The 21,408-nt window shown below is 43.2% G+C and overlaps 2 protein-coding genes across 2 annotated transcripts in view; both read right to left on the reverse strand.

Annotated features, from left to right (window-relative positions):
• The window catches only part of LOC123483166, a 70,937-nt gene extending 50,121 nt beyond the window's left edge, over window positions 1-20,816 (reverse strand). The window contains exon 1 of the mRNA XM_045212684.1: window positions 19,112-20,816. Within this exon, the coding sequence (XP_045068619.1) occupies window positions 19,112-20,410 (1,299 nt within the window). The 5' untranslated portion in view covers window positions 20,411-20,816. The remainder of the gene's footprint in view (window positions 1-19,111) is intronic.
• On the reverse strand, window positions 17,207-18,911 carry LOC123483160 (GTPase IMAP family member 9-like). Its single transcript, XM_045212678.1, has 4 exons — window positions 18,690-18,911; window positions 18,394-18,618; window positions 18,130-18,196; window positions 17,207-18,034 (listed from the first exon to the last, which is right to left on the reverse strand). Exons 1-4 carry the CDS (start codon window positions 18,903-18,905, stop codon window positions 17,385-17,387), a joined length of 1,158 nt encoding a protein of 385 aa, XP_045068613.1. The 5' UTR covers window positions 18,906-18,911; the 3' UTR covers window positions 17,207-17,384.
• Window positions 20,817-21,408: the final 592 nt, after the last annotated feature.

The raw sequence follows: 21,408 nt of genomic DNA on the forward strand, positions 1-21,408 counted from the left end.
GGCAGGGGCTGGACAGAAGCGGTATCGACCCGAGTACGGATGGCAGGTTGACTGAGACGGCCCTTCTCCCTCCTCCGGGTCTGTATACGGCGGTCAATGCGAACGGCAAGGTCAATGGCGGCATCAAGCGTTGAGGGCGGGTCATGGGAAACAAGCTCGTCCTTGATATAGTCCGCCAGGCTATGGAGGAAGGCTTGCACCAGTGCCTCTGGGTTAAACGAGCTTTGACTGGCCAGGGTACGAAAGTCAATGGAGAAGTCTGCCACTGTCCGATTGCCCTGACGGATGGTGAGCAGAGCTTGTGACGCTTCGGCTGTTGGCGAGCCTAGGTCAAAGACCTTTAACATCTCCTCCTCAAAGGCACTGAAGGAGGCACAGGCTGGGGTTGCCGGTCGAATTCGCCGTTCCCCCACAACCGAGCTCGACCGGTGAGATGTGTGATGACATACCCCACCTTGGCTCCCTCTGTTGAGAAAGTCCTGGGCTGTAGTGCAAACTGGATTCGGCAGCTGCTCAAGAATGGTCTTACTTGCTTCTGGTTGCCATCAAAACGTTCCGGGTTCCCAATCCTTGGTTCAGGAGCGTGGGGATCTGGTGGCAGCACTGCCGGGCCTGCAGCATTGGGACCTCCAGCGGAGGGATGAAGGAGTATCGGTGGTACAGGAACAAAAGGACCAGGGGGTGCAGGTGGAGTAGCCGGGCTTGAGAGTAGTTGCAGGGCTTGGGCTAGCTGTTGTTGCTGCAGTTGGAACTGTTGTTGCTGCTGGTTGAATAGCTGGAGAAGGGAAGCGATGTCGCCAGCCATCCGATTTATGTCTCCCTCAGAGCGTTCCAGTCGCTGTAGGGCAGTCCTCTCTGGCTCTTCCTCCATCGTGGTCAGGGGAGTGCGCTGGGTCCATGATGGTCAGATCGTTCTGTCACGAACAGAAGAGGACCCAAGAGCGCAAGTTCAAATTCAGAGTTCTTTATTCAAGGTTACAGGCGGGAAGAGGAGTCCCAGGGGTGTCAGGGGTCTTTCAGGGTCCTCCTGTGGGTACCTGTGCTCCGGGGTCACCAAATGTCCGGGGGTGTCCAGTCCAAGTGCTTAGTGTGTGTGTTCCCCAGTGATGGAGCGGCGTATCGGGCTGAGGGTGGTGAAACGTCTGGGCACGCTCATCTGGTGGTCGGAGACCTGGGGGAACACACACACACAACAGCAATATGAATGGCAGGCAGAAGTACAGATCAGGGCTGGGCAAATATCGTGGTGAGAGACAGAAGGCAGAAACGAGTTACCGGAGGGGCTGAAGATCGGAGAGTAGTCGAGGTCCAGAAGGCAGGTTGGGATAGACGGGGCAGTAGAACAAGGAGGCAGTCAAGAAAGGATCGGTATCACAAACAGGAGTCAGAGCGCAGACAGGCAGGTTACTGGTCCGGGTTTGAAGACGATCTGACAGGGCTTGGCTGAAAACCAGGGCTTGATATACTGGGAGAGGTAGTGGGGAAATGCAGTTCAGCTGGCAGAGTAATTAGAACAGAGTGAGGCAAGGTGAGGATGGTGAGTGGGAAATGCAGTGCAGCTGGCCAGGTAACAAGAGCAGAGCAGGGCAGGTGGAGCTAGTTAGGCTGAGTAGAGAGAGGGAGGTGAGCAGAGTGGAAGATAATTGAATGCAATTAATGTTGCTACCAGGGAGAGAGAGTGCTCATGACAATTAATGGGCATTTGACAGTCTCCTTATATCATAATAATATTTCCTGATGTCCACTTTTCTTTTGTGTGGACACCTCATAAATCTTTCCCTTACTAGTGTTTTTATCTTAGCTTTAAATCACTCAGCTATATTCTTTATGTAATAATAAAATGATTTATCCTGATGTCCACTTTTCTTTTGTGTGGACACCTCATAAATCTTTCCCTTACTAGTGTTTTTATCTTAGCTTTAAATCACTCAGCTATATTCTTTATGTAATAATAAAATGATCTATCCTGATGTCCACTTTTCTTTTGTGTGGACACCTCATAAATCTTTCCCTTACAAGGACAGAGATTTTCACACTCACTTGCACTCTCCCGCTTTCACTCTTGGTGTGAGACCGGGTGCGTCCCTCTTACCAGGTTACACTTAAGTAACGGTCCAGAGAGGGTGCGCCAACCTTTCTCCACCAAACTCCGACACTTCAAACGACCTCAAACACAGCTTCTCTCCTCAACACAGAAAATAAGCTGTTATCCGCAGCATTTCTTATTATTTTCATTCATACAGATGAGCAGCCACTTGTGCCCAAATGAATCAGACAGTTGAATGACTCACAGCCGCCAAAGCAAACCACTTACTCACACCAGATGAGCAGACCTACTCTATTTAACACTTTATCAAAATTGTAAGCCCTTGTGACTATTTAACCCGTTCACCTACTCAGGATGACCGGTGTTACTCCAATTTATGGTGTCACCTACGCCGGATGACCTAACTTTTTTACCTGATTGACCCTACCTAATTTTGGCATCACCACAACACAGGATGATGCCCTACCTGCCCGTTCAGACCTCTGGAGTGCTAATTTTAGCTCTCCAAAGCGGTATCCACAGGATTTCTATTTATTTAGCCCCCTAGGTGTTACACTTCCTCTACACACCTGGACTTCTACTACGCTTTCCTAAGCGACCTGTAAATTCGGCCCTATTTTTTCTGTTACACTTCCTCAACACAGAAAAAGGAGCAGTATTACACAGGATTTCTGCCTACCTAAGCAGCCTATAAACGATACACTTTTGCTACACGTTTATAGCGGTATTCGCAGGACTTAACATGTTATTGTCTGATCGCTCAACCAGCTGGACAGCCGTCCGTGTCGAAATGACCCAGACAGAGCGATCAGCACAATGAATCAAATGAATCGACCGAATCGAACAGACGCATCAGATGAGCAACCGAGTGACCCCGACGATTGAACGCACGAGCTGAGCAGTCGAATCAAACAGATCAATCAGACTGTCCAACTCAGCAACCCGAATGAGACAGAGTAATCATCCAACCTGACCACAATCTATCAAATCTCAATGGATTAAACAGAATTAGTAGCAGGATGAACAATTGAATCAGATGTTTTTGAAAAAACGGTTCAGACGAACAACCGAGTGTCATTGACAAGTACAAGATGCGTCAAACCGTCGGTTTAGTCAAACAGATGCATTCATACTGACCAAATGATCAACTCAAACGAGACAGATAACCCACCCCACTCAACCATAATGACTGACCTACCCTAACCCAGGCAGACCTATTTATACTATTTTCTACTTATTGCAACCCTCGAGGCTTTTTTATAATTTAGCATGTATTTTAAATTCAAAAGCTCCCAGTGTCTAATTTTCTGGTTCTTATATTTGGAGAGGCCTACTAGGTTTTTCTGCAGATGTTGCCGAGCCCCAGATCGAACCACACAAACGTTATACTATATAAGTAAGAACTTGGCTTACCTCTTAAAAGCGGCCGCTTTTGTTTGTATGGTCCGTCCAAGCCGTTTCACAACCGCAGATGTACACCGTCTCTGATCCCTATTTTTCAACTTCTGGACAAGCTCGCCAATTATGTCGTAGAAATATTTGACTAAGAGATAACTCGAAAATATCTCTCAAGACACATGAGCTTGTGAATTCAAGAATTAGACTTTATTGCATAACAAAGCCAGAGTTTGCTCCATGAAGCAACTGTCTTCCTTTAGCTTAGAGCTCCCTTTTATACACACACATGCATAATCATGTTACATAGCATATACAGTCCCTCCCCTTAGGGCAAATGATTAACTTATTTTAGTACCACTCTACCTTAGTTTTCAACGTCCAGATGTCACCTATAATGTACTCCAAAAGGTCATGGGCGCTTTTCCACAGGAAGCCTCTTCCCTAATCTCATTATATTGGTAGCAGACCCTTTCCCTAATCTCATTATATGGTTGCAAACCCCTTCTTTACAAATAATACACATACATACATTAAGGCATTTATCATTTACCATCCTCCCTGGCCCTTGAGATTATGTGCATGTGGCCATGTGTCAGGTCATAGGGTCATAAGCAAAACAAATGATAACACTAGGTCCATTGTTACTCCAATCCCCACACAGCCATCACATGTCATTGACATACTCAGACCAGCTGCAGAGAGTCTATGAAAAACACAAATGTCTCTGCCCTTCAACTGGTTCTCAATCCATAAACATTTTAAGGCATATAGGTGTTTAATTCTACAACATATGTACTTGAAAATCATCCATAGTGGACACCAAGGAACTTGAAGCTCTCAACCTGCTCCACTACAGCCCCGTCGATGAGAATGGGGGCGTGCTCGGTCCTCTTCTTTTTCCTGTAGTCCACAATCATCTCCTTTATCTTGATCACGTTGAGGGAGAGGTTGTTGTCCTGGCACCACACGGCCAGGTCTCTGACCTCCTCTCTATAGGCTGTCTCGTCGTTGTCGGTGATCAGGCCTACCACTGTTGTGTCATCGGCAAACTTAATGATTGTGTTGGAGTCGTGCCTGGCCATGCAGTCATGACTCCAACATACAGTGTTTTCAACTTACATATATGACACGTGACTACATAGTGTACGTTTTTTTATACAGTAATTATTATTCAACATGTACTCACCTGGGATTTAAACTCACAACTTCCTGGTTCACGTCATTCCGATATTCCTGCCCACGCCACCATGTCTGTGTGAACAACTGATTTCACCTGTATTCTTACACATTGTACTTCAAAGGAAATCTCAGCTTTGTTAGAAATACACTCAAGACAAATTCTAATATTTATCATAGGGATTCAGGAAAATTATTCAAACAGAATACTGTGCCTCACCAACATTAGACAACTATACAGAAAACCCTCCAATTGCTGAAGTAAGTAAATTAAATCAATTATGAGAATAGATGGCACTCTTTTGCTAAGTGCAGAGATATATTATAGGTACTGAATGTGTAGAGGACTTCTGAAATTGCTACAGACTTTGTGGTGCAGCAGAAGGATCAGCACACCTGAAATCCAGAAGTTGAGTTCAAATACTAGGCGAGGTCATATTTTATCTGAACAGCGTACCACTTCCGTTAAACCCCCCATACCATTTCATTTTTTACTTAATATGGTTTGGGATGGTTTAGGATCATTTGGGACTATCACCTGACATCCTGGTAGGTCAAATATCTTGAAAACATCTTGCACACATCCTAACATCATCCTCACCCTTACGGAAAAACCACAAGAATTTCACATGATCATATGTGTTTCACATGTGATTTCGTGATAACATGTGATCTTATGTGAAGTTTGTGATTATCACATGTTGCTTTACATGTTATCACAAACTTCACATAAAAGCACATGTGAAAACATAATTTCATGTGAAGTGTTCCATAAACACATTTTCACATCATGTGTATTTCCACGTGACATCATGTGTTTTTTCCGTAAGGGCAATAGCGCTCTTGGGGGATGTTGTGTCATGTTTCCCTGGAGGTTTGTGTCTAGCTCAAATGTTGTCACGAATCGTTTTATTGTATCACATGTTGACATTTTGCATCCCCATGTTATTATTATTATTTTTCACAAGATTATGTTTACACGTTGCTTTTAGATGTTGTCACATGTTTATTTATTTATTTTATTTATTTTTGGTCATTTAGCAGACGCTCTTATCCAGAGCGACTTACAGGAGCAATTAGGGTTAAGTGCCTTGCTCAAGGGCACATCGACAGATTTTTCACCTAGTCGGCTCGGGGATTAGAACCAGCGACCTTTCGGTTACTGGCACAACGCTCTTACCCACTAAGCTACCTGCCGCCCACATGTTATCACATTACCTTCACATAAGATGTTCAATTTCTTTTCTTACAATGATTTTGGCTCTAGCATTTGAACCATTTTGGCAACAAGCTATTATGACCCCATTCCCGAAAAGCTAAGACTCTTTGGAGCATGGATGTTCCCTTCTATGATGATTACAGGATGCGTTAGAAGGGACTGTCACGAAAACCTAAATTTGGCCCCCATAAGAACATAGTTGAATAGTCCTTCTAAGGATAGCCTTTCCACTCCCTATGTAATCTTGCTCTTGTGACTAACTGGGTTCGAACCAGGTCTCCTGCTTGTCACAATACTGTGTTAGCCCACTTAGCTATATCCTATATGGATAAGTTCAGGAAGTTCATGTAAAGGACAACACGCTGCTTGCTTAACAAGTACCACCTCCCCCTGATTCAGCTCATACAAAGACTCGAACTCAGGACCTCTGCCTTGCAAAAACATGCGACTGTCCTCCTAAAGCGTTCCAACCCACTGGGCTATTGAAAAAGGCCTTCTCCAATTGCGCAAGGAGCAACACTTCAGGCTGATGAGTGAGCTTCACAGATCCCCATCTGCTACATTTCAACCCCTTAACTCACTCCACAGCGACCCCAGAGGTTGAACCAGTGCAACTGTAGTTCCGAGTACAGTGGAACCATTGTGAAGGACGTCACGCTGCATGCTTAGCGAGTACCGCTTCACCCGATTCAGCTTATATGGAGACTCGAACTCAGGACCTCTGCCTCGAAAAACACACGTGACCGCCCTCCTGATGCATTCCAACTAATAAAGGCATTCTTCAATTGCGCAATGGGCAACACTCAAGGTTGAGGAGTGAGTTTAACAGATGCCCATCTGCTACACTAAGTCTTCAAGATACAGCAAGGTTACTTGTGTGGTTTGTTGATATATGCTTATGTGATGATAACCTTGCCTGAGACCTTAAGACATGTTCGTTTGCAAATGGTTGCCTCAAGGAAAATAATGGGCCAGTGTGGGGGCCTGGAGAAAAATAATGGTCCGGTGTGTTAGAACAGCCAGCGACGATTTTTGGTCCCAGTCCGCCCCTGGTTTCATATGACTGACTGGGTTAAGATTGTGTTAGCCTGTTGAGTTAAAGCCTTGGCATTGGTCCTGTGACTTGGATGGGTCTCTTCAAGGAGGAAGTCAAAGGGGGGTGAAGTGCAACACAGGTGGTTCTGTGACCACGCTCAGTGATGAGTAATTTGTCTAAGACCTGAAAAGTTGTATTATCTGGTGCACAGGAGACCTGGGTTAAAACCCCAACAGTCAAACTAGCACGTCTTCATGTCTCAGCCAAGGTTGCTCATCATATAGCCTCGTGAGCGGCCTGACTCTGCGAGCTTACATGAATGGTTCGTCTACATGTGGTAATCAGTCTGTTAATTAAGAGGCTACTCATCACATTGATGGATCACCAAACCACCTCTGAAGCACTCTCATTAAATGGGGTGCACAGATCCTTCTGCTTCTGCTTGCCACAGAAAGTTTTGTTGTTGTGCAGTAGGCCTGATTTCGAACCCAGTCAGTTATATTAATGTCGTGATCTCTGAGTACGAGGTCAAAGGGGGGTAAAATTTAACCGAGGTCGTTCGATGAACCTTGCTGGAGACTTGAAGACTTGTGTTAGCTTCCTGAACTAATCCCTATGGGCTTTATCTAAGTGGGCTAACACAGTATTGTGACATGCAGGACACATGGTTCGAACCAGTCAGTCACAAGAGCAAGATTAACTAGGGAGAGGAAGGCTATCCTTAGAAGGGCTATGACATGGCTATTCAAGTATATGCTTATGGGGACCAAATAGTGTTTTTGTGACCTTCTAACACAGCCAAACATCTATACTATAGAGTCTTAGCTTTCAGGAATATGGTCATAATAGTGTATAGCCAAATTCATAGAAAGAAAATGAATTCAACATTCCACATTGGCTTCAGAAACTGCCAGAAGTTTCTGTTTACCACAGAGAACATTTGATTCTATCTGTTTTCCTCTACCTTTCCTGGCTGGCAAAATACCAGGATGTTGTCTCTGGTTTTGAATCTGAATTTAGAGAACTGAATTTAAAAACTGAATCTAAATCCATCTGAGAAGTTGAATATATTTATCTTTGATTAGCTTGAAATGATTGTCTGTGTATCAAGTTTACAAACTATGAATGCAACATCTACCGTATTGAAACTAAATATAGAAATATTGAATTTGAATATTCATCCCAATGCAGTTTGGTCATAAAGACCCTTAGCTTCCTTGTAGACAGCACTAGCTGCTTTCTCTGCGGCCTCCTGTACTGTCTCTGCCTCCTCTGCTACAGTAGCTCCTTCTATCCCTCCTCTTAATGCTCCTGTTCCTGCAGCTATGCCTACCACTACACCAGTGGAAGCTCCTCAGAGGAGGAAGGGGAGGACCATCCTCAGTGAATTTCATAAAAGTAAAAATGTTAAAACATTTAAAAGGTTATTATCGTATCTGAAGATTATGCCTTTGTTAAATGGTTTTCATGAAGAAATGGAATGTGTTTATGTTAGTATCCAGAGGGAAGGTTTTAGGTGTAACGCCACATCCAGCAGACCGGAAGTGTCTTGGAGACTGGGGATTGGTCAGAAGAGGTCAGCTTCATTGTTATAAATAGGGGGGTTAGGCGAGGAAAACGTCAGAACGGCCATAGCAATCGGGGAGCCGTTCTCCGGACATCGCGGGTCTGTACCTATACTGTAAACTCGTGGTTTGAATAAACCTTATGATCAACGTTCAGTATGAGCAGACTCCTTTTGTTCATCAGCAATAATTGCCACCATTCATCATATACGACATAATGGCGCCCAACGTGGGGCTGGGTTTGCGTCTCTTCCTTGTTTCAGTCAACCGCCGGCCTAACTCTCTCTGAAGCATGGCCGAAAAAAGGGTGAGTGTTCTTACCGCTTCGGAGTTTGTTAGATTGGATATGACTTGTGTACACTGAAGAGATGTTCCATTTCGACCTGGCCTCGGTGGCGTTGTTGCTGGTCGACTGGAGTCTGCTAAAATGTTATTTCATTGGTAACTATAGACAATGATAATTTAGAGTGATAAGTTTATATTTCATTGGTAACGGATGGCAATGAGGATGTAGAGCATAAATTTATATTTCATTGGTAACTATGGGCAATGACAAATTTAGGAAAACGGTAGGAGACATTTATATTTCATTGGTAACTATGGGCAATGATAAGGTTATATTTCATTGGTAACGGGTGACAATGGTTGGTAAATTCAGATATGCGCATTCTTTAGAGCATTGCAGGTTTAGATAAGCCCTCGTGACGAACGGGGCGACCACCAGGGTGGGCCAAAATCCTGGACATGCATTAGGAGTGTTCAGGTTCAGTCTGGGACTGGGGGTTGGTGGGACATTTCTTGGGGATGGCTTACTCAACTTCTGTTCGACGGGATAGTTGCATTGGGGGGGATCGCTCACTGAAATAGCCATACCCACGGCAGAATAAATTTTGGACAAACGAAACAGTACTCAATTAAAGACGCAATGCGGGTTTGTTACATGTTGTAGGCCGCAGTTGGCTAAAGGCTAATGCTAACGGCTAATTGCTAAATGCTAAATGTGTGTTGTCGCAGTGTACCTAATGCTAACGGCTAATTGCTAAATGCTAGATGTGTGTTGTCACAGTGTACCTAATGCTAAAGGCTAATTGCTAAATGCTAATTGTGTTGCGTGCTACATGATAACTTCAACCTTAGAGGTCCACTGCGATGGATTCAAGCCTCTTAAACTTGTTTGTATGTGGTGGAACTGAAAGTTCTACGCTAATGTGAGCTCTGTTATGTGTAATTGTGTGAGTATAAGGTATAAAATAGTGACGCTGTAGCGTGATGCTATCGTTCTGTTGTGTGGTAAGCATGGGCTTGAATGGTTGTGCGCATGCGTTTAATTTTGCGATACTACCCTACAGAAAGGGGGAGTTTATGACACGAGATTAGGACACGTGTTGATTTTACAGGGCTAAAACTACGACATGTGGCCGTGCTGAGCCTACAAAACAAAATGGTGGCTTTGGGGTTTCCTTACAGGGGTTTAATAGCTACAGATAAAGAGAAGATGGTCACGAATCTTTTAAATAGTTAAAGTAACTGTTATTCGAACGTTAAACTAGTTGTTGAGATGTAGTAAATTTATACATTAAATATATGTTGGCGAAGTATAATTAATTGAATTAAATGACGGATTAAAATAAAATAAAAATGTTGTTGAGCGATCTATTTAGTTCTGAGTTTAGTCTTAGAGTGAATAATGTAGAACGAACGAATATTGAATGGTTGGAAATACTCAGTGATTGCATTAACTGCTGAAATCTTGTGTGTTTCTATGTTTTTTTTGAAATATGAGAGGAACATGGAACGAGAGGAGAGAGAGAGAAGGGGCTGACGTGTGCGTCACGTGACAAGGTGTGACGAGGCAGACGAGAGGATCAGATCAGGCTAGTACACAAAATCATCCTAACAAGATATGTGATGTTATGACAATTTTACATAGGCTTGGCAAATACTATTTCATTAAAAATTGCATTTTGGATGCTCTGTGCATAACTGGGGTTTGATTGGAATTGGGTTGGGAATCAGGTACTGACATTATTCGGCAATTAAGATACTTGGGTGCATATTAAACAATGGAATTTATAAAAATACTTATTGGGGTTAGAGGTTTTGTTTTTGGGGGATTGCTTTGAAGTTGACTAACTTGCATTTACTGGCAGTTGATGGGTTGTGGTAAGATAGCCAACACTCATTGATAAATTGGTAACATAGAATATAGGAATAAAAAATTGGTTTTAAATTATTCCTAATTTTTGATTGAGGTTTTAATTTGTTTTTTATTTTTAGTTAAATGGTTTTTGAATAAGGCATTTAATTGAATTTTTTAATATTCATATTTTATTTTATTTTATTTTTGGGGAGGGGAAAACTCCAGAAGGAAGGAAAACCGAGATGTCTGGGAACTTAAAGAAGATGAGGATGATGAAGATGAGAGTGATTGAGAGAGGTCATGGGTGGATATGACTCTGTGATCAGAAGGAAGTTGGCAAGAGAGAAACGAAGAAGGATACACGAGATTTGATCTCTGATGAAAGTTGAACGAAGAAGGAGACAAGAGATTCGAGTTCTGATGAAGAAAGCGATGAAGATTTGGAGATTAAGGGTGCTTTATGTTCAAGAGGATTTTATCCTACAATGACTGGCAAAGAAGAAATAGGAGATATAGACCGAGGCGTATCAGGCCTGGAGGAAGAGACGACTTTGGGAGAGGTAAGGGAGCTAGAGGAACAGCTCGAGACGCTGAAGATACAGAAGAGACAAGGAGAAAACCTCGCGGAGAACATTTTTAATCCCAAGAATTGGAGGAGAAGAAGAATACATTGAGGCAAAGATGCTGAAGAAAAGTAAGAAGATGATGGAAGATGATATTTCGAGGACAGAACTTAGAACTAAGGTTGAAGAATACTGATATGTCAACGACGAGAAGGAACAGGACCAAGAAAACCTGCTGAGAAAATAATCCCAAGAGTTGGAGAAGGAGAAAATAAGTTTTGGTTATGAAGAATCAGAATGAACCAAATCAACAATCACGGTTACAGCTTCAACTGAACAATATCAAATGCAATTATACCAGCCAAGGGGGGACCAGATGTTCCATATCGACCGCCAGTTTCTGGACAGACACAGAATTGGAGGAGGAGGAAGAACAGAGAACATTTTTAAGGAAGATACAGGGGCAATTCAAGATCACCTGTTAGTACCTAGGAGATCTGGAAGGGGGGTGCATTGCTGAGAGCATCGATTAGAGGAGAAGAGAAAATAGCTAACAGTTGAAACAACCGGCCATTAGAAGTGATAGTGAATAGGGGAAAACGTATCTGTGTTCAGCCTAAAGAGGTTAAACATCTCACTAATTGATAACTAATTAGGATAGGGATTTGAGGTAGTAAAACAGTTACTTACTCTTAAGGTACTAATATTAGAAGATGCTGTTATGGCAGTGTTGGGAAGAGATGCATGGTTTGAATTGAATTGTACAATAAAATGTACACTAGACGACTGTCTATTAAGACAATCTGTCTACAAAGTTAAAAGGGGTGACTGTTTATTCTGGGTTACATTCTTACACTAAGAGATTTCAGGCTAGGCTAAAAGGTGTTTAGACGTTTTGCCAAGTCTGTGTGTAATGAGTCAGAAGCAGGTGGGGAACTTTCCCAATCACATATTCTACAAATTTGGTGGTAAGGGATTTTGTGAAAATCAGGGGAAAAGTTGTAAATGTTATGAGAGAAAAGATTAGATTAAAATAAGTTAGGAGTAGATTGGGGTTGAAGGAACTCTGAGACAGTAAGTTAAGTTTTAAGGTTAGTAGTAAGAGAGAGAGAACAGTAATGAATGACACTGTAGAGTAGGGAGATCAAGGTAATTATGGGTGTATTTTGTGTAATCAAAGGTTTGAAAGTCAGGGATTTAGAGAAAGGACTGAGATTTGGGGAAAAAGTGACACTAGTGGGGATAGATGGAAGTACAAGTAAAGAGTTCAAAGTCTTAGGGGAAAACTGGGGGAAAACTAGGAGTAACTAAGGACATTAACACTTCAGTTTATTAGAACAACAGGGAGAAGCAATTTAACTCTTTCAACATTGATAGTTATTAAAGTCATAAATATATTGCATTTGATTATAAGGGAATCAATACAGCACCAATGTTAGGGAAAACTACTTATTAGGGTTTAGGATGGGGACGTTTCTCCCATATGGAGAGATAATTATGGAGAATAAGTATTGTTATCAGGACCAGGAGTAGAAGCTGTTGTACCTAGTCAAAGGAGGGATAGTTTGTACAACGGTATAGTTTGGAAGAGGTTAGGAGTGACTGTTCATTTATGTTGCGTAATGTTATAGAGAAAGGTTAGGGAGAATATATGTGTACTTATCTAGTGCAAGCATTAGAAGTTGCTCCGGTTAGGAAGTATTGGTTAAAGGACTATGTAATTCATAAAGTAACGCTTATAATGGAAGAGTTAAGGTTTGTAGCCTCCACAGTCACCAAAGGAGTTCAGGAAGAGTAGATTACCGTCACTCCAACAGTAGATAATACAGAGGATAATAGGAACTTTTGCACTAGAAGTAATTAGGGTTGATACAGCAATTAAGTCAACTACTTTAATGGTAACTTTGGAAGGGATTAGTGATACGATGGCAATAGCAAAAGAGGGAGTATGACATCGACAACAACTTTTCTGAAATTAAATGGGGAATTTTAGACTCATGGGTTATGTTACGGATGGAGAGTGCTGTCAATGATAGTACGAATAGGGTTAAAATAGGAGAACAGATAGTAGTAGAGAGAATATAGATTCATCATGGAGGACAGGATGAGGTCTTTGATTTTGATGACAGACAGGGAGAGGTATCTGATCAGTACCGCTCGTTCTTCTGTTGTGGAAATTAGAGATAGATTAACTCATTCTGTAAGATCAGTGAGGAATCTTGAGGGTCCATGTCTGTTGAGAATTCCATCCCAAGCATGTTAGACGGTTGCGCAGCCTCTATCAGGTATGGGTCAGTCTTATGCTTTGTCATGGCTGTGGTATTGGCAACAGTCATTGACAGATAAAATAATGTCGTTGTCAGAACAGTGATTTAAGCTTAGGCTTAATTGTTCTTGGTTAAATGAATTACCCTATGGGAATTGTTAAATGGGAAAGGAAAATCAGGTAACAACGGAACCATGAAGTATTCAGGTGAAACATTGAGGGCTAAAAGTTGTTTTATTCTAATAAAACATATGAGGTAAGGGGTGTGTTTATGGGAAGATCAGATTGGGATGTTATATGATAACTTTGGATAAGCATGACCTTAAGGGTAGTAATGAGAAATATGTTACTTTTTAGGTAGCAGGTAGTAAGAAAAGCAGGACTTTGATGGTTAAAAGATTAGCTTTTGCCTATGACTATGGGGAATTTTAGAGATATTTAGAGGGGGTTTGTGAGGATAAAGTATATTTATTCTTACATTATGGATGGTCAGGATTTGGTTACATGTCAACGTTGAAGCTTCCATATGAGGCTTTTACTATTAAAAGAGGAGTAGCACCGAACACAGATCAATTTAAAACTAGAGTTCAAAATAGGATGAAAAGCGACATGTCATAGGCTTGAAGCCTATCATTGAAGGATAAGTCTAAGGGAGAAGGGGGGACTTTATTCATGGTATGGTGTAACATTTGGGAAGATCATATTGATAAATATTAGTTATACTTTGAGTCCAGATAGTTCAGATAAGATCACTGGGATTATAGATGCATTATAAGGGATGTGTTTGGGAGATCTGAAAGGATTTGGTTGCAAGATCAATTAGGCCCAGTAGGGGCAGTGATGGGTCAGATTTTAGTTTCAGCTTTGATAACACTGTGAATTTGTTACTTACCTTTGAGAAAGTTATGATATTGAGATAGGTTGGAGAATGATGCCTGGAGACAACACTCAGATGCCGGTGTGGACTGTTCCTGATCTGGAGGAAGATGGATGGACTACTGATGGATAAATATCATTTTTTTATGAGTTGATTATTTTTCGATTTTTTTATTTTTTCCAATATTGGGGTGATTTTGATATGATTTATGAATCAAAGGGGGGAATAGGTTTATGTGATTCATACATCATTTATATATCATTTTTTTTTTAATTCTTAGGTGAAATTGAGGTTTAATTTGAAAGTGTTTGTTTTGCGAAAGATACTGTTTGGTTGTTTCTTTTCTTTTCATTCCAGACGCATTTGGGGGAACATGTGGAGATTGAAATACTCAAACAAAGACAATATGAAGGGACAATATGACTGGAGGAGATGAAACAAGGAGGGTGTGGCTGATTCCATCATCAACAGTCCATTGGAAGAGAAGACTACGGGGAGATGAAGTGAAGTGGACTACATTCCAGTGTCGGCAATGAAATATAGACATGTGTAATACATAATTGTGTAATAGCCTCAGGGATTAATTTTTGTAGAATGATGTTTGATGTAATTGGATACATGGGAGGATCTTAGATGTTTTTGTTTATTTCGTGAATGTTTAGGGACAGAGAGGCTAGGAAGGGAGAGTTTCATTGTACGGTCCTATGGGTTGACCAGCCGTACAATGGATGTTTATGGATAGGATTTGTTTGCAGGGGCTTACATGTGTATTTAATTGCATCATAGTTTCAAATGCATTTACATGAGTTATGAGGTTATCTGGAGTACCGACGGTGGTTGCCTGGGGCAGAGGGACCGTGAGAGAATTTTACTGTCTTGATTGATATGGATGGATGGCTGCCAGACAGTTTTTCGCTCTTACACTCCATAGAGATTTCTTCATATGTCATAGTAATGTATTCACACTCCATAGAGATTTCTTCATATTTCATAGTAATGTACTTACACTCCATACAGATTTCTTCATATGTCATAGTAATGTATTCACACTTCATAAACAGTTATTGCATAGAAAGGTATTTACACTCTAGAGAATAATGTTTTTGGTTTAATGTTAAAGATACTCAATAAGATAAATTGTTACTAGTCATAATCCTATTCTGTTTGTTTTCGAGACGTTTAGTTCGTCTCGAAGGGGGGAATATCGTATCTGAAGATTATGCCTTTGTTAAATGGTTTTCATGAAGAAATGGAATGTGTTTATGTTAGTATCCAGAGGGAAGGTTTTAGGTGTAACGCCACATCCAGCAGACCGGAAGTGTCTTGGAGACTGGGGATTGGTCAGAAGAGGTCAGCTTCATTGTTATAAATAGGGGGGTTAGGCGAGGAAAACGTCAGAACGGCCATAGCAATCGGGGAGCCGTTCTCCGGACATCGCGGGTCTGTACCTATACTGTAAACTCGTGGTTTGAATAAACCTTATGATCAACGTTCAGTATGAGCAGACTCCTTTTGTTCATCAGCAATAATTGCCACCATTCATCATATACGACATTATCCTTTTTAGACAAAACTAAACTAAACATAATCACGTCACCAAATAATGGATTTAAACACACTATTTTGCAAAGAAGGTCTACGGTAGCCTCAACAGCACTCTGTAGGGTAGCAACATGGTGTAGCCGGAGGACAGCTAGCATCCGTCCTCCTCTGGGTACATTGACTTCAATACAAATCCTAGGAGACTCATCGTTCTCACCCACTTCCATGGATTTACACAGTAATTATGACAACTTCCGGAGAATGTCCTCCAACCTATCAGAGCTCTTGCAGCATGAACTGACATGTTTTCCACCCAATCAAAGGATCAGAGAATGAATCTAGTACTGAAATCATAAGCTACAGCTAGCTAGCACTGCAGTGCATAACATGTGGTGAGTAGTTGACTCAAAGAGAGAGAGAGACAGACAATAGTTGAACAGTTTTGAACAAATTAATTTATTCCAAAATGAAGGAGAAGCAAGAGAGAAATATATATAAAGATAGATTGTGTTTTTTTTCACTTTAAGTTTCACTTACTTAGCTAGCAAAAGCAGCTTGCTAGCTTAGCCTACTGAAACACCCTGCTCAAACAGAGGGATGCTATGTTAGCTAGCTGGCTATGACTATCCAACACAACACTGGAACTTTTCTAAGTCAAGGCTTTTGGTTTTACTAATTTATTGCCACCGGGGCCCGCCGGTGTAACTGCTTATTGACTGTACACAGTAACGTTACAGCATGATTGTAGCGGGTCTACTAACGCGTTAGTTCTATTAGCTATACTGACTATGATGTTACTTTAGCTAATATGGTGACAACGATGTAGGCTGTGTGTAGCAGTTTGGCTTGGAAAGGTTTTTTCGCCTGGTCACATACAGCTGATGTGTTGTGCATTGAAGTCCACAAGCGAAGGAACGAGGTGAGAGGAGGAGAGCACATGGATGCGAGAAGGATTACAACGTGGCTGTGTGTTTACGCGTGATCAGGGGTGTATTCATTCCGGCGATTCTGTTGAAAAAAATTTTATGTAACGGAAGCAAACGGAACAAAAGGGGATAAACATACTTGAATTTGTCCAATAGAAACTCTCGTTTGCAACTGTTGGACTAATGATTACATCCTATATCAGCTAGATGCAGGCAAGAGTGTGCAAGGCGGTATTGAATGTCACTGTCTGTCCATGTGTCACTGTCTGTCACCTCAAATTTGTCTCTCGACCTGTGCACCTACGTTGTAAACTCTCCTTCATAGGCTAGGTTGTAGCAACCTCATGATGGGTATTGGGACAATTTGATTATCATAAAGTAGCCTAAACCTATCGCTGTTACATTGAACTGGGTGAATGGAATATGAATGACAGTCATCCAATATGCTGTAATAGAAATATGGCCATGCTCATGAAAATAAATTGTCCTCCCTCATCTTAAATGGCACTGACCGCCACTGCACTACACCTGTTAGTATACCTGAGAATTTGATAAAGAGTTTCTTCCTCACTTTTGCTTTAGCCCGTTTTATCATCTCTTCCTCTGACATCTGGCCCGTTGACGCCTTTCTAAGACTCTATATCTACTTTTATTTTTCTCTTTGCCTCTTGAAACATCTCGTTGGTGTAGCATCCTCCTCCGTTCTCTCTCACCATCTTCTCTATGGTGTTGAGTAGCTCTGCTACTTGGTACTGGTTGCTGTGCCGACCCTGCTGATTGGTGTTCCAGTATTTGTTGTCGATGACGTGACAGCGGCCTCCACATTTCTCCACAAGCTTGTTCAGTTTATCATTCTGTTGGACAAACTTCTCAATGGTCAAACCATTGAGTTGTTCACCATGAGTGAAGAGGACTGTGGTATATTTGAAGGCCTCTGGTGAAAAATATGTCTCGATTTTCGCCACGGCTTCGTTCTCGTGGATTGTGTACCGTTCCACTTTCAGTACAATGAGAAAGGCATGCGGCCCCGGAACACACTCTGTTATACATTTGACTATTTTAGGTTTCAGCTCCTCTTCAGTTATGTCAGTGTCAAAGAATCCAGGTGTGTCAATCAGGGTGATGTTTCTTCCTTTGATGTTCTTGGTCTGCGCTTCACATATCTGAGTTGCGGAGGTGGATGAACTGCCTGCGAAAAACACATCATCTTGTCCGAAGATGGTGTTTCCAGCACTGCTTTTACCTCCTCCGGTTTTCCCCAGCAGCACAATCCTGATGTCTATAGGGACGGTTCATAATTATAACTTGAAATGGATCAATCATATAGTAATAATGAATTTGATTTGAAGGTAGGGTTGAAATGTTGTAACTCACCTTGCTCTGGTCGAGCACCCAATACGAACCCTCTGAGATGCAAAGCATTCTGGGCAATTTGAAAAGCCTGTAGATTAGAACAAACAATACAACTGCAATGAAGGACTGTAATTGCAATTATTAAACAAATCTGCAATTATGGATGTGTTACACAGTATTATTAAACAGCTTCAGATAATCTGCAATGTGTTAGGCTGATACATATTTAAGTTAATGGACATTTAGTTTAATTCTTTGAGACCTTCTTTAAAAGTCCTTCCTCACCTTGGTAGGATCTCTGTCATTGGGATGGACGACAATGCGGATAAGAAAGGGGGTTCTGCTCGCTCGGTTCTGCTCGTACCGACGGATCTCTTCTAGCAGAACCTGCGTTGCCACGTTGTGAGGGAACTGGAGAACCACACCAGTTCCAACTACAGGGAAGGCAACGGAACGGAAGCCCTGCTTCTCACAAGAGGTCAGGATTTTCCTCACACCCTGCCTCAGAGCCTGAGAGAGGACCAGAGATCAAGTGTTAATGGAGGTTCAAGGTCATAACACACACACACACACACACACACCTGTACTGCTTGTCCTTGGGGGTTGTTGTCCCAGTGTGCACAGCTGAGGAAGAAGACACAGCCAGAGCTGAGACCAGACATTCCCTCCACCAGGACGTTGTCACCAGGTGCAGTCTGTCCCCTTGATTCCCTCAGAAATGCTTTCATCAGCCCCGGTCCAGCTGCCTTCGACAAGACATTACCAACACGGGAGGAGAGAGGGTCACTACCAACCATTGGGGACACAAGGGCATCCACCTTCAGAGCGACAGACAGAGAGAGAAAGACAGAAAGAGATAAATAAAGAAAGAAAAAGGGTAACAGAAAAAGGAAGAGAAAGTGTCAAAGAGAACGGGAACATTGAATCAGTATGAAGTCAACATAATTCACAGAATATTGTTGAATGAAGGCTGTGGCCATGTCACTGTGTGTCTCTCTCTCACCTTCTGCTTCTCTATGGTTCCCTGGATGATCTCCAGCTGGACACAGACCTCTGGAGCCGCTGCTCCCCTGGTGGAGGCAGAAGTGGTGTCTCTCTGAGGAGCATGTGTAGTGGTAGTGGTGGTGCTAGACTCTCCCTCCCACCCAGAAAACTCCCTCTTCCCCTGAAACAGCCTATCACAGGCCTCCTGCATGGCTTTCACTGCCTCTCCACTCACATCAATCAGAGTGACCTTGGTAAGGATGCGCTGTTCCCTCCCAAAGTCCCTCACTGCAGAGACTATGGCCTCTGAGCACACCTTCAGAGGAACGCTGAATATCCCTGAGCTGATGCAGGGCATGGCCAGGGTCTGGAGCTCCATGGTCTCTGCCAGATCCAGGGCTGCCTTTACTGTCTTCTCCAGCAGAGGGCGCTCATTCCCACCTACGCTGCCCCCTACTGGTCCCACCGCATGCAGCAGCATCTTACAAGGCAGATTCCCTCCTGTAGTCTCTACTACTGTACCTGTGGGTACTCTCCCTATCTGCCTAACCAGATCCCTGCTGGCCCGCTGTACCTCAGGTCCCCCCGCCCGGCTCAGAGCTGCAGCCACGCCCCCAGCGTGATCCAGATCCTCATTGGCTGCGTTCACCAGCGCGTCCGCCCATTCCTTGGTGATGTCACCCTGACAAACCACTACCTGCAATCCCCCCTGGAGGTGATAGCTGGTGGCTGCGACCATCTCCTCACGTCTTGGTCCGGGGCCCGCTTCACCGACTATGCCACCATGGTTCTGTTGAGGGCGTCCCACGACTCTTACACTGGACCGGTCTATGAGAAAGGCCCCGATCTCCTCCCTCAGCTCCTGAACCTGCTTCAGGTGGCCCAGCAGCTGCACTCTACACCCAGGACTGTACCTGGCCACCACCCTGCACCTGCTCTGGTTCATCTCCTTCACCTTCTTCTCAAGCTTGGACCTCAGTTCAGCCGGGATGGCAGCACTGTTGGGCAAGTCGATCTTCTCCTCCCCAAACTCCCCCAGCAGATCTTTCTCAGCCTGGTCCAGTTTATAGGAGGAGAGGGCGAACAGACGGAGCTCTGTGTCCCCCAGCTCTACTTTCACATGGCATCCAAACCCCAGCAGGCTGCTCAGGTGCTCAGGCCTCCCATACTCCTGCCTCAAGAAGGACAGGAGGTGGAGGGACACCTCAGGCACCACCCGCTCCAGCACCAGAGAGATCTTATCTATAACTAACTGTCTGGCTGTCCGGACTTCACTTGCTGAACCCTCCAGCACCAGCTGAGCTGAGTCACCGCGCATCACTCTCACTCCAGGAACAGCCTCACCTAGATCCTTCTCTATAACTTCCCCTAGAAGACGGAGCTTGGCCGGTTCCAGACGACAAGTGGTGCTGATCTTCTCCTGCTTCCCTGAACTCAGACCCTGAGCCTGGAAGGCCTCCAACTCCTTCAGTTTGGCCTGTACCTCAGCCTCCTCTCCAACCACCACTGCAAACCCTGCCTCGCAGTAAACCCTCACATCCTTCGAACCTAGGGTACTTCTCTGCAGCAGCGTCTGGAGCTTACATGCGTCTACCTCATAGTGGCATTGGTACCGCTCATGGAGATGTTTGAACAGTTTCTCTACCTGTGCCTTGCATGGTCCCACCCCAACCCCGATTCCATCTCCACATGACCCAGCTTGGCCTGAGTCTCTGACCACTGCCCTCCCGTCCTCTTGGTGGAGCTGGACAGAGCAGCCCAGAAAGGCCAGCTGCTGCTGCAGGTCTTTTCCAGCCCCAGGGCTCTCCTTCAGGTAGCGCAGGAGGTAGGAGTCTAGATGGAGTTCATGCTCTAGGCCACCAGGTGGCGATGTCTGGACTGGGAAGAAGGGACGTAATGGGAGGAGTTGGTGACGCTACAGTCAGAAAAGAAAGGTATAAGTCCTGGATAATTCTACTGTTAATGATTATTATGTCTGGATTTATCTACATGTATTATTGATTTATTATTGTAGGTCAACCGTACAGCTGCGTCTGGATTATCTGATACATCTAAAAAAAAACTGGTTTGGCATTTGTCCATTTAGTGTAGTACAGATTTGTTTTGCTAAAATGTATGTTCTTGTCATTCCTCATATTGTAAATTATGATGTTACTTATTACAATATAACATACACCAAACATGCAATAAAATCAGTGCAGACTATTTTGGCCTCATTTGAAGGGATATTATAGTTATTACCTGACTGGCAGATCCACGATGTATGACTAAGCTATGTGTTTACTGGGATGCAAATACAACAACAGTGCATTGACG

The sequence above is a fragment of the Coregonus clupeaformis genome, unplaced genomic scaffold (assembly GCF_020615455.1).
Source record: "Coregonus clupeaformis isolate EN_2021a unplaced genomic scaffold, ASM2061545v1 scaf0039, whole genome shotgun sequence".
NCBI lineage: Eukaryota > Metazoa > Chordata > Actinopteri > Salmoniformes > Salmonidae > Coregonus > Coregonus clupeaformis.